Source organism: Scophthalmus maximus, chromosome 2, assembly GCF_022379125.1.
Source record: "Scophthalmus maximus strain ysfricsl-2021 chromosome 2, ASM2237912v1, whole genome shotgun sequence".
Lineage (NCBI taxonomy): Eukaryota > Metazoa > Chordata > Actinopteri > Pleuronectiformes > Scophthalmidae > Scophthalmus > Scophthalmus maximus.
In genome coordinates, this window is record NC_061516.1 from 6353290 (window position 1) to 6368357 (window position 15068).

General features: G+C 44.2%; 2 protein-coding genes across 2 annotated transcripts; both read right to left on the reverse strand.

Annotated features, from left to right (window-relative positions):
• Positions 1-298: 298 nt before the first annotated feature.
• On the reverse strand, positions 299-3947 carry ppp1r14aa (protein phosphatase 1, regulatory (inhibitor) subunit 14Aa). The gene is made up of 4 exons (XM_035626952.2): positions 3688-3947; positions 2031-2111; positions 1747-1779; positions 299-775 (listed from the first exon to the last, which is right to left on the reverse strand). The coding sequence occupies exons 1-4, from the start codon at positions 3880-3882 to the stop codon at positions 599-601; spliced, it is 486 nt and encodes a 161-aa protein (XP_035482845.1). The 5' UTR covers positions 3883-3947; the 3' UTR covers positions 299-598.
• Positions 3948-4439: 492 nt separating this feature from the next.
• dlb (deltaB) lies at positions 4440-9052 on the reverse strand. The gene is made up of 7 exons (XM_035626951.1): positions 8802-9052; positions 8457-8696; positions 8245-8302; positions 7898-8155; positions 6611-6972; positions 6190-6406; positions 4440-6018 (listed from the first exon to the last, which is right to left on the reverse strand). Exons 1-7 carry the CDS (start codon positions 8850-8852, stop codon positions 5303-5305), a joined length of 1902 nt encoding a protein of 633 aa, XP_035482844.1. The 5' UTR covers positions 8853-9052; the 3' UTR covers positions 4440-5302.
• Positions 9053-15068: the final 6016 nt, after the last annotated feature.

Genomic DNA, 15068 nt, shown 5'->3' on the forward strand with positions numbered 1-15068 from the left:
TTTTATGGGACATCCACATGAGTATAACTTTAGATATTTACCATATACTGTATGTCTTCAACTCATTTGGATTTAAATAAACAATCATAAATAGCATATATGTATGACAATGTCCGACACAATGACTAACTGCAAGAGTGACCAAATACAAAGACATGATATTTGTCTGATCTATTGTTTTGAACGACATGGATTGTACAGCTGTACCTATTAAACCGGTATTTCTGTTATACAACCTGCCAAACTGCTCAGATACACATATGCACTGCACATACCTCATAAACAAGAGAGTCACCCATAGAGAAATGAATGGTTTAATTAGAAATTCCTCTTTGCAGAATAATATTTAGGTGTTTGCGAATTTAGGTGTAATAACTTTGACTCGAAACAGATTAATGACAGTGGAGATTATTAAAAACTAGTGTCCTGCCAGTGTAACAGGATCCATGTCTCTTTCCTGTAACATGCCAATAAATAACTTTGATCATTAAACAGACTTCAAGTTAGTCATATATGCATCTAAGATGGCAGTGTTATCTAAAAAGTGAGGCATCAAACGTGTGTGTGTGTGTGTGTGTGTGTGTGTGTGCGTGTATGGTCAGAAGGTCTGGTTTCGGCCTCCAGTGTGGTGGAGGTGTTGGGGTGGGTTGTTGAAGTGGTAGGGCTCGTGGCGGTAGTGGCTGTGGCAGACGACTGGATGCTCGATGCCTTCGCTCTGCAGCTCGTCCTGCTTGGGAACGCCCTCCAGCTTCCCCACCAGCTCTTGGATGAAGGTCTGAGGAAGAGCACAGCGCTCAGAGTGGGTGTCACATGGAGCAGAGGGAGCCGTTTTCCAATAGGCCTTTCAAAGTCCTTTCAACCATTGTTGTTGTTCCACAAAGTCAAAAAAGTGTTTCTTTCCAGAAATCCCAGGAGTCAAACTTCTCCCGACAAAACCCCTCAATCCTCGTTCTGGGGGAAAAGTACAAGGTTTCTCTGGAGTGAAAGTAAGAACCTGTTCAGACCCCCACCTAGTTTGATCCACTCAGATTACTGAAGCCCAACTCGTTTCAGATGAGGTCGAGAATAAGCTTTTGGACATAACAAGGGCTGAGGATTCTGTGACTTGTCACTGGAAGCTGTGTTAAGAAAAGGATCTCCAACAGTCACAAAGTGTTCCAGGCTGCTTGAACCTCAGTGCTGTTTGATTTCACACCACTAGCTGGCGTCTTAGAAACCTCGTGTGTCTAATGTGCTTTTCGTTAGTTGACATCATTGGCTATGACGTAGAACGGTCATTATTATTTATTTCAAAGACTTCGTCAAAATGTAATCATGAAATCCCTGACAATATCACGATGATCTATCAAACTTTTTTTTTTTAACCTAATCTGGTCTGATTATTGTTAATTCTTTTTGGGGTGATTATGTCCTACTGTAATCCATTACTGCCCCACCCTGCATGTAGATCTGTACGTACTGTTTTACAACACACTTGGAAAACAAATGTGAAGCCAACCTCCACATATCAGGCTCCCATGTGTAAACTGTGTCTGAGTGAGACGAGCAGCAGCGACGCTGTCACTGTGTCACTGTGAGTTCAGGATGGAACAGAGAGACATTGTTGAGAGCAGACTGAAGCTTCAGTGTGTGTGTGTGTGTGTGTGTGTGGGTGTGTGTGTGTGTGTGTGTGTGTGTGTGTGTGTGTGTGTGTGTCATTATGGCTGATGTTGGGGTTTGCAATTTCATGTCTGAGTTGACACATACCTCTGTGTTGTTTCTGCACATTTGAAGACGCTCCTGTTCAATAAAAAAAAAACAATGTTGTGATTAGCAACACCATCACATTTTTATTATAAATATTATAGAAAAAAAATACCTTTTGTTACTTCACTAATTAATAGTATCAACTGTTATATTGCAAACACGTTTGAGGGACTCCCTGAACCTTATCTTGAAATTAGTAAAATCATGATATGAAATGTGACTGATGACAGCGTCTCCTCTCCTCATCACACACTTTGAACGTGAACGCCACGCTGCTCCTTTACCTGCAACTTTTTCACTCGCTCCTCGGCGGTTGGCAGGTCAATCAAGTCATCAATGTTCACCTCCTCTGGCATGTCACCCTCCTGAAGTTAACGAACACACACACACACACACACACACACACACACACACACACACACACTTCTGTCTGTAAAGTTTCCTATTCAGTTTTCTGGTCCCGAATATTCTAAAACTTCAAAACAGTTTGTTTGTGTCTTGTTTTTGTATGTGACATATATGCATGTTAATGTCAATGTTAATGTTGTGACTGCGTGTGTGTAGTCTGATGAATGACCTGAAGTGAAGAGTTTGAGAGAAGTGAAGCTACGAAACTCCTCCTCATCTCTCCTGCAGGCATGAGCCTATTGGCCCCATTCACCTCTGCAAGCATAACACGCCCCAATCTCCAACAGAAGTGTTGGTGGTGGTGTGGCATTGTGGGTAACACATGTACCAATTTTTTGTCAAGGAAGAAGAATGTGTGAAATAAAAGAGACAATATCTGTGGTTGTGCTTCCCTCGTGTGTCTGACAGTTTTACGGGAGGTGATCTTTTAACTGATTCACATTATTATTATTATTATTATTATTATTAATAATAATAATAATAATAATAAAGGTTATTCAGAAGTACAGTGCTCAGTCGCACAAATGAATTCCTTCAGATGCTTGTCAAGATGATAAAACAAAACAAAACTCAGTTCTTAGGGTGCTTAAATGTAGCACAAGTAGACTCTGGTGTACGCATCATGACGAGCCTGTTAGTATCAGGTTAAAAGAGTTCATAATATTATAATAATATATCATATTCTCAGTTTTAAGAGACTTTTGATTCAGCCTACACCCACTTCATGTCCATCATCTGTGTGTTCTGGCTCTGGGCACTGAGAAGCAACAGTGCTCACGCCAGACAGTGACAGGGTGGTGCTCTGTGGACAAACAGCCATTGTACTGGCTGAGAGAACAGGGGGGGCAGAAACAAGACTCGACTCAACAGCCCACCAGCTTCTGGTGAGCAACGTGACTGTTGCAAGACTCTTGTCTGAGTTACTTGATCTTCGCTTGTTTTACATAGGCTGACTTTTAATTGTGATCATCTGAATTCCAGTTCATAACCAATAATAATGTTACATACGTGGCTTTACACAACACAGAGCTGAACTCCTCCCCCCATGTCTCCTTCCTGGGGTACCCACATGCCCCATAAGCAATCTCAACTTCAACTTCAAATTCATGTGTGCCCGTAGGACAATTTGTTCTGCAGTAAGTAAAAACACAGTATACAGAAACTCAAATGAACACACATACAAAGCAATCGGGCGCGAGGTGCGGTTGAATACAGAGAGCCACATGGATGTCTCCACGCTGCCCTTGTAAGGCAGCAAGCCTCAGTACAGACACTGGTGTCGGAGATGCAGGGGACAGCTGCGGACTGCACATCTGCACGATCGCTGGCCTTGTAAGGAGAACCAGACTGGCCCACCTCTGCTCCTCTGCACCAAACACCTCGTGCGTCAGGAGGCCAAGTCTGTGGCGCCACGACACCACCGTCCTGTTACAGCACAGCTGCCATTTCACCGTTAAACCCCTCTGCCTCGTTTCACGACCTCAGGACCTGTTTTGTGATGTGAAGACTCAGTGACTGCTCCGTGACACCCACCTGGCCCGAGTACAGCCGGTCCAGGCTGTTCTCGATCCACTTCTCCACGTCCAGCCGCCGCTGCAGCTCCTTCCTGTTGTACTTCACGGTGACCCGTGCGTGCCTCTTCGGGATGTTAGAATGATCCTGAAGCGACTCGGTTCGCGGAACTCCGTCCTTCGCCTCCAGCGTCGTCCCGGTCCGCTCGTCTGCCATGTCTGGAGAGGACTGGTCTGTCCGGAGAGGACTGGTCTGACTGGTGTTGTGTCTCTCAACACGAGGGGGAGAGGACGAGCTGGGAGGCGACGACGGGACAGACTGGCCCTCTGCTTCTGTTTATTTACTCCCAGAGAGGATACATCAACAAGTACTGCGGAACTATTCACCTATTCCATGAGATGATCTGCACAAATGTTCATGGTATTGGTATTGTTCATCATCCGACACCAACCCGGAGCCCCGACAGGCTCAGAGAGATGATATGTGCATCATTGTTTTAACTAATCTGTGAAGCCAAACTGAAAAAAAAACTGCCCGGGTGTGTGAGCTGCTGCTCAGCTGCATCACATCAGACTGATAATGTGACATGAACACACACATACATCAGTGTTCATTCTGATCTACGAATACGTCGGTTCATTTTGACTCTGGGTATAAAATCCATATCGATATCAGATCGATTCAGTCAGCATTGACTCACCTAGAGCTGAGACGATGAATTCACGGTAGAGTCATTTTTAAACCAAAAGAATCCAGAAACACATTAAGGCAAATCTTTTATTCCACATCACAACCACCACACAGTTAAATTAAATAACGTGAATGAAAACATGTAACATAACAAACTTTGGCATGAAATCAAAATGGCACATGAAAGAGCAATGTGATCAGTAGTATTATATATATATATACACACACACACATATATATACACACATATGTATATATGTATATACATATGTGTATATATATTTAAAATACAGTAATGGCTGACTGTGTGATAGAGCACTTTTTCCTGCCAGCCTGCACATCCCATAAGACAATCCACGTCCGACAGCAGGCATCATTCAGCATCATATAAATATATCTCTACATCTGTGACAATCAAAGTAAAAGTGTTTAAATAAATAAATAATATAAAGAAGAAACAAAATGATGGTACGCACAATAAGGAAAAAATGAGCAAAGGAAGATTGAAAAGCGAAAACAAAAATTCTGTGTTTGAAAAAAAAAAAGGATAAATAATTAAACAAAGTAAACATATTAAAGACAATAACCCATTCAAATATAGTTTTGGGCAGGTTTTCCGAAGGTGGTCAGGGTATTGTGACTTCCTGTATTTGGTTTGTGTTGTAGGTCCTATGAAAAGTGGATCGTGTTATTTGTCTCTTTGGGTCTTACACATGGAAGAGCTTTGCCCCATGAAGTTTTCCAATAATCTTTGTAAATCATCTGCATCAGTATAGTTCATTTGTCAATATTTTGTTTCTTGTTTTTTTAAATTTTTTTTTTATAAAAAAACATTGATAATTATCTCCAGCAGCTCACGAATCCCCCCCGTCGTGTGCACGAGAGAGACGTAACAAGTGCTATTTTTCTTATTCCCCTGTTTGAACATCCATGTTAACTCTCTGTTTCATCTCATCCCTGCTCCAGAGCCCGGACCGGCCTCGTCCCTCCACATGAAGTCCTGGCGCTCACCTCTGGCCACGCCGCTCTCCACGGGGTTGTGCCTGTACCCAGACCTGTCGTCTGGGCAGAGGGAGAGGCTGAGGCGAGCTGTGCTGTTGCTGATTTTGAACAGGCCGCTCGCACCCAGGAAGGCTTCCCTCTCGCTTCCTCCCACGTTGTTGACCGTCTCCAAGTCATTGTAAACTGCACTGTCGCTCAGCTGCTTTCTTCCTTGCAGTCTCCTCCTCTTCCTCAGGAAGACAATGCCTGCCGCCAGAACCAGCACCAGAACAGCCAGAATGCAGGAGATGGTGAGGGTGGCGGAGGAGGACTGGGAGGTTTGGCGCAAGGCTGGCTTGAAACTGGGCTGAAGCGTGAACTCACAACTTGGACCCATGAAGCCCTTTGGGCACTGGCACACTGGCCCAGTGAAGTGGGTGAAGCAGGTTCCACCGTTCTGGCATGGACGGGCCCCACAAGCATCCGAGCGCACACTGCAGTTCTTGCCGGTGTACCCCAGGGTGCAGGAGCAGGTGTAGTCATTCACACCATCTTGGCAGGTACCAGCGTTCTGACAGGGGCTTGAGGCGCAGTCGTCCACGTTGACCTGGCAGTTGGCGCCGGTGAAGCCTGCCTGACAGCGGCACAAGATGCTCTGACCAAGATCCAGACATTCGCCACCTGCAGAAAGGAGACAGACGTGAGTTCATCATCCAAGAGATCAGTTAACACTGAGTGTTGACAGCAACTCCTCTTCACTAAAACAATTTCATATTCAGCCAAAAGAGAACTAATGATTTGCACTTCAGCCACAAGGTGTCGCCAGAGGGGAGGCCTCTCCACTCCACTCACCATTCAGACAGGGCCTGTTGCTGCAGCGGTCCAGCTTCTTCTCGCAGTTGGAGCCGGTGTAGCTGGGGGGGCAGCGGCAGGTGTAGCCCCCAGTCATCGTCTCCACACAGGTGCCGCCGTTGAAGCAGGGGCCATCAGCGCACGTCATGGCGATGATCTCACAATTCTTACCGTAGAAACCCTGTGGGCAGGTGCATGAGTAGTCGTTCTCCAGGTCCTGTGGAGGGAGAAACCCCTTAATGTTAACAAGGAAATGTCTAAAAACAGTTTTAAATTTTTGACACGCGCTGAGAGGTTTGTTAGAATCTGTTCCATTTGTTTCAGTCAATCATAATATATCTCTTATCTTGTCTTAATGGTCTTAATTTCATTCTCTTATTTTTATTTTTTATAAGTGCACCTTATCCCCTTGTACACTCACATTGCAGCTGCCTCCGTTCTTGCAGGGGTTGCTGTCACACTCATTGGTTTCCAGCTCGCAGTTGGTGCCACCAAAGCCGGGCCGACAGGTGCAGGTGTAGCTGCCCTGCCCGGTGTTGGTGCAGGTCGCACCGTTGGCGCAGGGCTTGTGGTTGGTGCAGTAGTTGAGATCCTGGTCACAGAACAGGCCCCCCCAGCCCTCTTGACAGTTACACTGCCACGGCTGGCCGCACGTCCCGTGGAGGCAGCCTGGGTAGCGGACGCACTCGCTGCAGGAGGGGCCCTGCCAGCCCATGCGACACGTACAGCCCCCTGGGGCCTCGCAGTAGCCGTGCTTCTCATTGCAGTCCGCCGAGCAGATGGCTGAGGAGGAGAGGGAGGGGAGGGTGTGTGATTACAATGGGCACGCCTTCTCATACATCTCGCATACACACTCACGTACCGGGCCCCCTGTCTGACCCCAGCCCTGATCAAGACTTCACTGTTGGTTAAGTATTAAGCCAAGCAGCTGGTAGGCACACTGCCGGAGAAAAATGCTTTCTTTTATCTCCTTCCCATTACACACACACACACACACACACACGCGCGCGCACACATGCACACACACAAAGACTCCCAGATCACCTTGACAAATGAATGTGTGTATGTGATGGGGCCACGGTTCTTTCTCTCATTGTAACAGAGAACAAAGGGCAGATGGAACCACAGACTCTAATGACTTGATGCTCAAACTGTCTGTGAGCTGAGCAATAAAATGAAAAATCATTTATATTTGAGAGATGTTTGGATTGCCTCATCTTGCACAGTGTTCCTCGTGTTAATGTATTGTGTTGTATGTGTTTTGCCTAGTTGTCTCCACTGTCTCTCAATTCCTTTACTGAGAAATATGTTTATATTTCATCTTGTGAATTACTTTTTTACTCAGAATCACTCTTTCAGTTTTCAGGCTTCCGTGTATTTTATTGTTTCTATCACTTTTATTGTTTTCGGTTATTCTGCTTTGTACTTATTTACCAGATTTCATCAAATTGCTGATTTGTTGTTTTCTCATGTACAACAGTTAGTGACCTTGTTTTAGAGGGTGCCATGTAAACTACGTGGATACTAAATAAATGTCATGTTAAACTATATTGTAGATGTAGTAATCTGCTTGTATAATCAATGCACTTTGAATCCACGTGTGTATGAATCCAGGGTTTTTTCAGGGGAGCTGCTCCCTGCACAGCGGACCAGTCGCTGGATTACTACAGTGCCTTGCTCGAGGGAACTCCATACAGACTACACTCACGTTCAGAGCAGTAGTTTCCCTTCCAGCCCTCCAGGCAGATGCGGTTGCCCTCCTCGTCGCAGGTGTAGTGGCCCAGCGTGTCGTCTCTCGGCCTGCAGTAGTCCGCGCAGTCGTCTCCAAAGTAGTACTCGTCGCAGAAAACGTGATATGAGTAGCGCAACTCGCTCTGCTCGCCAAAGTGCACGTCCTGGGACCAGTCTTCTCCGATGGCAAGTCTCCTCCGCGTCGCCAGGCGGTTCACGAGGTTGTTCTGGTTGTCTGCGAAGAAGAGAAAATAAATGAGCATCTTCGTCGGATGGTGCGTTTATTTAATTCCGTCGAATGAATGAGTGGAGGGAGCAGCCTACCCGTGTACTCGGTGGGGGATTCGGCGTTCCAAGCTTCAATGATCAACGAGAATGTTCCCTGGAAACGAACAAATACGCACTCATGAACAAATGAAATGAGCTTTCAGCTTTGAACTTGAAAAACTTTTCTTTCTTTTTTGTTTTTTCAATAAAACAAACTGCAACACCCAGAAAAGCCAATGTAGTTTGCGTAAAAATGTAATAGAATTTACCGGCCACTTGAAGTGAAAGGGCACCCTGATGGGAGCGCTGCTGGAGATGGACGTGCGGTCGGCCCTGATGACGTTGGTGTGTCCGGTGCCGAAAGTGCAAGGCGGCTCTGCTGAGATCACATCCTCTGGATGTTTTAGGCAAATTCTGAAGAATATGTGGCAGTCCCTGTGTCTCCTGCAGATGCGCTGCGCCGTGTGGAATGAATGAATCTTCAACTCGAACACACCAGAGGAACATACCTACAGGGAGAGGAACATGATGTCAGACGCGCTTGTACACGCCGAGAGACATGCTGAGGTGTTATTGAAGCACAAATAAAAGACTATTAATAACGTATAACTTACTGTGTGCACCAAGGCCAGAGCCAGGAGGTATCGGATGTGTAGATGTGCCATTTCTTGATCCCTTGTTCGAGGTGGACGTCCGCATTCGTCGTGTGCGATAATATTCCCAAAAGATGTCGAGGGAAATCCTTACAGTGCAAAGGACACTCTCTTAAAAAAATTAAAAAGTTTGAATATTGTGGGTTATATTATCCTCATGTGTCCCTTAAATCCTTCTTCTCCTAGTGCCCTTCTCCTACCTGTCGACGGCACTCCACTTGTTTGGGTTCTGGTGCGTAAAGGCGCACAGTGCTTTTATACCATCAGATGCTGCGCGTCACAGGCAGAGAGGTGGAGCCGGGGCAGACCTCAGGGGAACAGCCTGGCGCAGGAGGCCTTCCTGGGGAATTAGACAACCTACATTACATCTGGACACAGTTCTTCATAGGAATATGCATAAGAAGCTGGCGCAAGGCAGATATGCTGAGAATTACATGAATCTTAATCACTCAGGAAAGTGATGGAACTGAATATAGCCACCAAAGGCTCGGTGTAAACCTATGTGTTTAAAAAGATTAACCATCTATCCAGGTTCCAGTGATGTCAGTTTCAAGAACGTTTTAATTATAATGCTGTGGTTGGCATGAGATTATCCCCAAATCTTATTATGGTAAAAATAAAAACTTATTTAACTTAGAAAATAACATTATTTACATGTTTGGGTAAATTCAATGAGCGTGCCACACCATTTGAAGCCTATAACTTCGTATAGACCATTTAGATCGTTGTTTTGAAAGTGTGTTGTTTTACTTTGGAGCTTGACACAAAGATCAGAAGGAAGAACAGCGTCGTCTTCCTTTCTTTACATCCAATATTATAATTACACTGACGCGTGTGAGGTGACAGAGAGTGGACAGGTCCGCATTGTGCGTCTAGCCTCCTCTGTTGTCCCCTTGAGTCTGAAGAAGGGGGGAGGAAAGTGTGCGAGTGTGTGTGTGTGTGTGTGTGTGTGTGTGAGTGTGTGTGTGTGAGTGAGGGAGTGAGGGAGGGGGGGTTTGGACGATCATGTTGCTTTTGTCTGGATCTCATACGAACAGCTGTATGGTAATCAACGGCACATGGTCGATCCTGTGAGGCTCCAACCCCAGCTATTGTCTCCCCAAAGCGTCCCCCCCCCCCCCCCCCCCCACACACACACACACACAGACACACGCGCACAAACCGCTAACTCCTTATTGATTTAGGGTGGACTCTGGTCGGCTGGCGGTTCCAGCACCTGTCGCCAGAAGGGACCTGGTTCAGAGTAAACACACCTCAGATGTCTTTCACACAGAAGAGCTGTTCCAACCACCAAGACCTCTACAAGCGTTTGGGCCCTCATATCAGTGAATTAATAGAACGATAACCAGCTTCGGAATTATTGTGACATGGGCTTTTAAGAGTCCTAAAAAAAAGAGATCCATAGATTTGTGTTTGGTCAAAGATTTCAAGGTCGCAACAGAAACCGCTATTTATTCATCTCACTCTCCACAAGCATGTGTGCTGGATTATGTCCATATGTATGGTGGTGATAGTAGGTGGGGGTGGGGTTATGGTGAGGGGGGGCTTTTGATATTATAATGAGCAAAAGGACGCGTGCCTGAAGTGGCCCCCCGCATATCCTGACACGCTTCCCTGCAGGACAACGCGGACAAAGGATGGAGGAAACATGCACAGTTGTATGTAAACGAAGCAAACGAGAAGTGTTGTCCGCTTTCTGAGGAGCCTCAGCTCTGCGTGTTGTTAACGATCAGTCCAACCCCGAGTCCTGAAGAGTTTCTACAAGTGGAACCAAGCACTTCCAGTGACACTTTCTGTAATGCACCCAGAGAACGTACAAGAACAGCAACTGTCATCATGGTGTCATGTATCTGAATGCAGCTCACAGTGAATTAATATCCAATCCGAATGGCCATTTAGGGTTATTAAATACAATGTATGTACTTTTCACAAATCCTTAATGGCTTGTACATTATCTGCCAACATTTATTGTGTGCATTGATGCAGGAGAAGGATGCCCTGTTCATTTGAACACGCTTGAGTCTCTTACTAAGATCAGCGTTCTTTACACATTCTCTCCTTTCCTTAACTTCATTCTACACTTGTGTGGGAGGTCTTCTACAAATCCCTCTCGTTTCAATTCTTGAGGGAAAATATCTACCAACTTTGGACATTCCCTTCAATTCGAAAAAGATGCAGTATCCTTCCCTCAATATCTCAAAAATATTATACTGACAGAACACATGACTGTCAAGTGCTCTACAATTGACATTTATTATTATTATTATTATTAAATGGTGAAAATAGACCATTTGATCATATAGTCCAGGCCACTTGATAAGTGAACTGGCACAGTCATCAGCGTCAACTGCTGTTTCAAAAGAATAACTATATTCTCTCACAAGGACATCAATACAGCAGGAAGAACCTCTCCCACTAAATCAGGCCATCGACATTTCAAACTCAAAAGACCATAACCCCTGCAAATTTTCTAAATCCCCAAATAATTTTCACACAATGTTTAACTGATTTCTAAATACCTCATGTCCATATGCTAAACAGCATTTTGACGTGTGTGTGTGCACATATGCATATCACGTTTCCATACACATATCCTGTCACACACATAGGCCCATATATCATCCCCTTCTGTTCCTTTGGGAGAGTCAGACACAAATGTGCAAATGTGCGTCCTGCTTCTATCTACAGTAGCTGCCGCACCTCTCCGAAGGAAGTGTGTGTCTTTGTGTCAGGAGAGCAGATGGACCCTAACCCTCTCCCCTCTCTGTGGTCATCATCTGTATAACTTGCAGGAGTGTGACATGAGCGTGCCACGGGGCATGGGAACCAAAAAGGAGCCATGTCATCACCCTCAGACCTCCCATTAGTGTGAGTGGCCAGCATCTGCCTCATCTCCAGCCCACAGCAGCTTGAGGACCCTTCTTCTCCCCAAGGACATTTGGAAACAGAGAGGGTGGGGGGATGCAAACTGACCCCCGAGGGAGAAATTGGCTGTTGTGGCCACTTCTGCAGGCCCAGCCTGCTGTCTGAGTGTGGGACAATAGGAGGTGTGGAATGGTTGTGTGCTGGGTTGTGATGTTCTGTGTGTGCGTGCGTGCGTGCGTGCGTGCGTGCGTGTGCGCGTGTGCGTGTACATGCAGTCTTAAATGTATGCACATCATTTGGCTGATTAGTTGATCTCATTAAAATGCTGGATGCAGAAACGCTGTCGGGCACCAAACAGCCCTGCCACCTCCTCACTGTGCAAATGTATGGATGAAGTCAAAGGAGTCATTAGGTGTCTGGCTAATTATAATACAGACTGAAATACTGTGTCGTATGACTTTTTACTGTCCCTGGTCACAGGTCATAAAATCAGAGTTTTACCTCTTGGTGCCTCAGGCCATCTGTGCTGCGATCTTTTGTTCCTTTAGCCTCCTCCCAACTCCTGGAGTAATACAGGGAGATATATACTGTACTGTGTAATTGTATGTCTTGATGTAATGCAGATCGCAGTATTTTTTTTGTTTGCATTGCAATCTGTGCCTGTGTTCAATTGTAACCAAGCACTGGTCTATGGTCACCACCTTTAACCGACAACACGATAAATACAGGTCCCTACAGTGAGGTGGTGAGTATGTTCGCAAACATCAAGGACAATGTAAATTGTTTTAAAAGCAAGGACATGTATTAACAATCAGGATTACAACAAACCTGTTCAAACAGTCAGGATCAAAATTAAATGACTGATTAAATGTAATTCCAAATTTAGCACCTCGGCTTTAAAACAACACTACTAATAGAAGAGATGCATCTCATTTAAAATCAAAGGGGAAAACCACTTTGGGACTCCACGGGTCAGGGGATCAAATATATTAAAACCTATAATAAAAGTAAACCACTTGCACCGTGCGAATTACCGCATCAGCAGTGAGGGCGCTTGCCCACTTAGAATAAACGGACCAACGAAGGAAGACTTGTGATTAGGAGAACAATACTTTAAAACAGTGTCCACTGGTCCGACTTCTCACGTGCTGAGTCAACTCCCGAATGCTTCCTCCACCAATCGGCCACTCCAGCTTTATACAGGTGAGGAAGCAGCACACCTGCAACAGGTAGAAATTAGAGCTAGTTAACACACACACACAAACACACACACACACACACACACACAACTCGGCAACCAATAATCCGTCACTAAGAGAACACAAAACAAGTCACTCTACACAAAGAACTAAATACATGCAAGATATAAAGGCTTAAAATCACACTCATGCAAATAAAGTTAAAACGTGCCAGATTAAAAACAACAACATTTAAATATAGAAACAGTGTGTGGTGCATCTTATAGCTGTTACACAATGACACATTACTATAGTTCATATTCCTCCAGTGTCCCCCTTTCCTTATTGGTGCAACACATATAGAACATTTACTTCCCCTTTTAACCGCGTGAGTTCTTGAGCTGAGTCCATTGATTTGACAAATGACCAAGATGCAATTTCAGAGAAATAAAAATAAAAAAAATTAGACAACTACAGTGCCACAACCTGAACCTGTAAAAACGGACTTTTACTCACAACAAAATAAAGCACATGTGGTTAAAAGCTGTGGCGAGTCAAAAATCAGTAACAATAATATGGATCTTATTAAAGTTCTTTCTTTCTATTCTATCTTTATTTAGATTGAATACACCCATTCACATCAGCCATGTGCCATTCATTATGAATTATCAATCAGAAAAATCACCATTAACATTAAATCAGAGCCACTGCTCTGGTTGTGGATCTCTTACATGATGAATTATAATGTCTTCAATGTTGGTATGTCAAATAATTGATACAAGGCTCCACAGGCTTTGTGGAGGTGGAGTATATACTATTGCTGTTACCTCCATCACTAACATGATCAGCCAATATGAGCACATCACATAATAACAGTCTGAGAACAGATCATCTTTTAAGGCTATTCTTACCAAAGTCTGCTTCCACAAACAGTGTCAACTTCTCAAGAACAATTTTTTTTAAAGGTGTGATGAAGGTCATACATAGGGGAAAATCAATCTAAATATAAATTAGGAAAACCAACAGTATAAATCTATATTTAGAATGCTTCTCCCCTATAGATCTGTCTGGGCTGACTTCGCTGGTCACTTCATCCAAGCCATTAACCTGTCTTTTAGATCCTATTCCATCAAGGCTGTTTAAGGATATTACCTTTAATCAACAGTTCCATATTAGATCAGATCATTTTATCTCTATTAACAGGCTATGTACCAAAGGCCTTTAAGGTGGCAGTAGTTAAACCTCTGCTCCGACTCGAGACCCAGATATCTTAGCTAACTATAGACCCATATCAAACCTCCCCTTTATCTTTAAAATCCTTGGAAAATCTGTTGCTAACCAGTTATGTGACTATTTACACAGGAATAGTTTGCTTGAAGACTTTCTGTCCGGGTCTAGAAAGCGTCATAGTATAGACACAGCACTGCTGAAGGTTACCAACGACCTTCTCATGGACTCAGACAGAGGACATGTTTCTATTCTCGCCCTTTTACATCTCAGTGCTGCATTTGATCGATCACAAAATTCTGTTACAGAGACTAGAACACATTGGGATTAAAGGAACAGCACTAGAATGGTTTAAGTCTTACTTATCAGAAAGATTTCAGTTTGTTAACGTTAACAACAAATTCCATTCATACAAACGTGAGACATGGAGTTCCACAAGTTTCTGTGCTTGTTCTCGATACTTTTCACTGTATATATGCTTCCTTTAGGCAATATTATAAGAAAACACCACATACATTTCCACTGCTACGCTGATGATACCCAGCTGTATTTATCTATAAAGCCAGAGGAAAATAATCAGGTTGAAAAACTTTAGGACTGTCTTAAAGACATAAGGGCCTTGATCACTAATATTTTTTTACTTCTAAATTCAGAAAAAAACTGAGGTAATTTTACTCGGGCCTAAACACTTCAGAGAAACATTATCTGATCATATAGTTACCCTGGATGGTATAACCTTGGCCTCCAGCTCTATTGTGAGGAACCTTGGAGTTACCTTTGACCAGGACATGTCATTTGACTCACACATGAAACAAGTCTCTAGGACAGCCTTCTTTCACCTGCGCAATATCAAGAACATTAGAAACATCCGATCTCAAAAGGATGCTGAAAAACTAGTCCAGTCATTTGTCATTTCTAGACTGGACTACTGTAATTGATTACTGTTGGATGTTTCCCC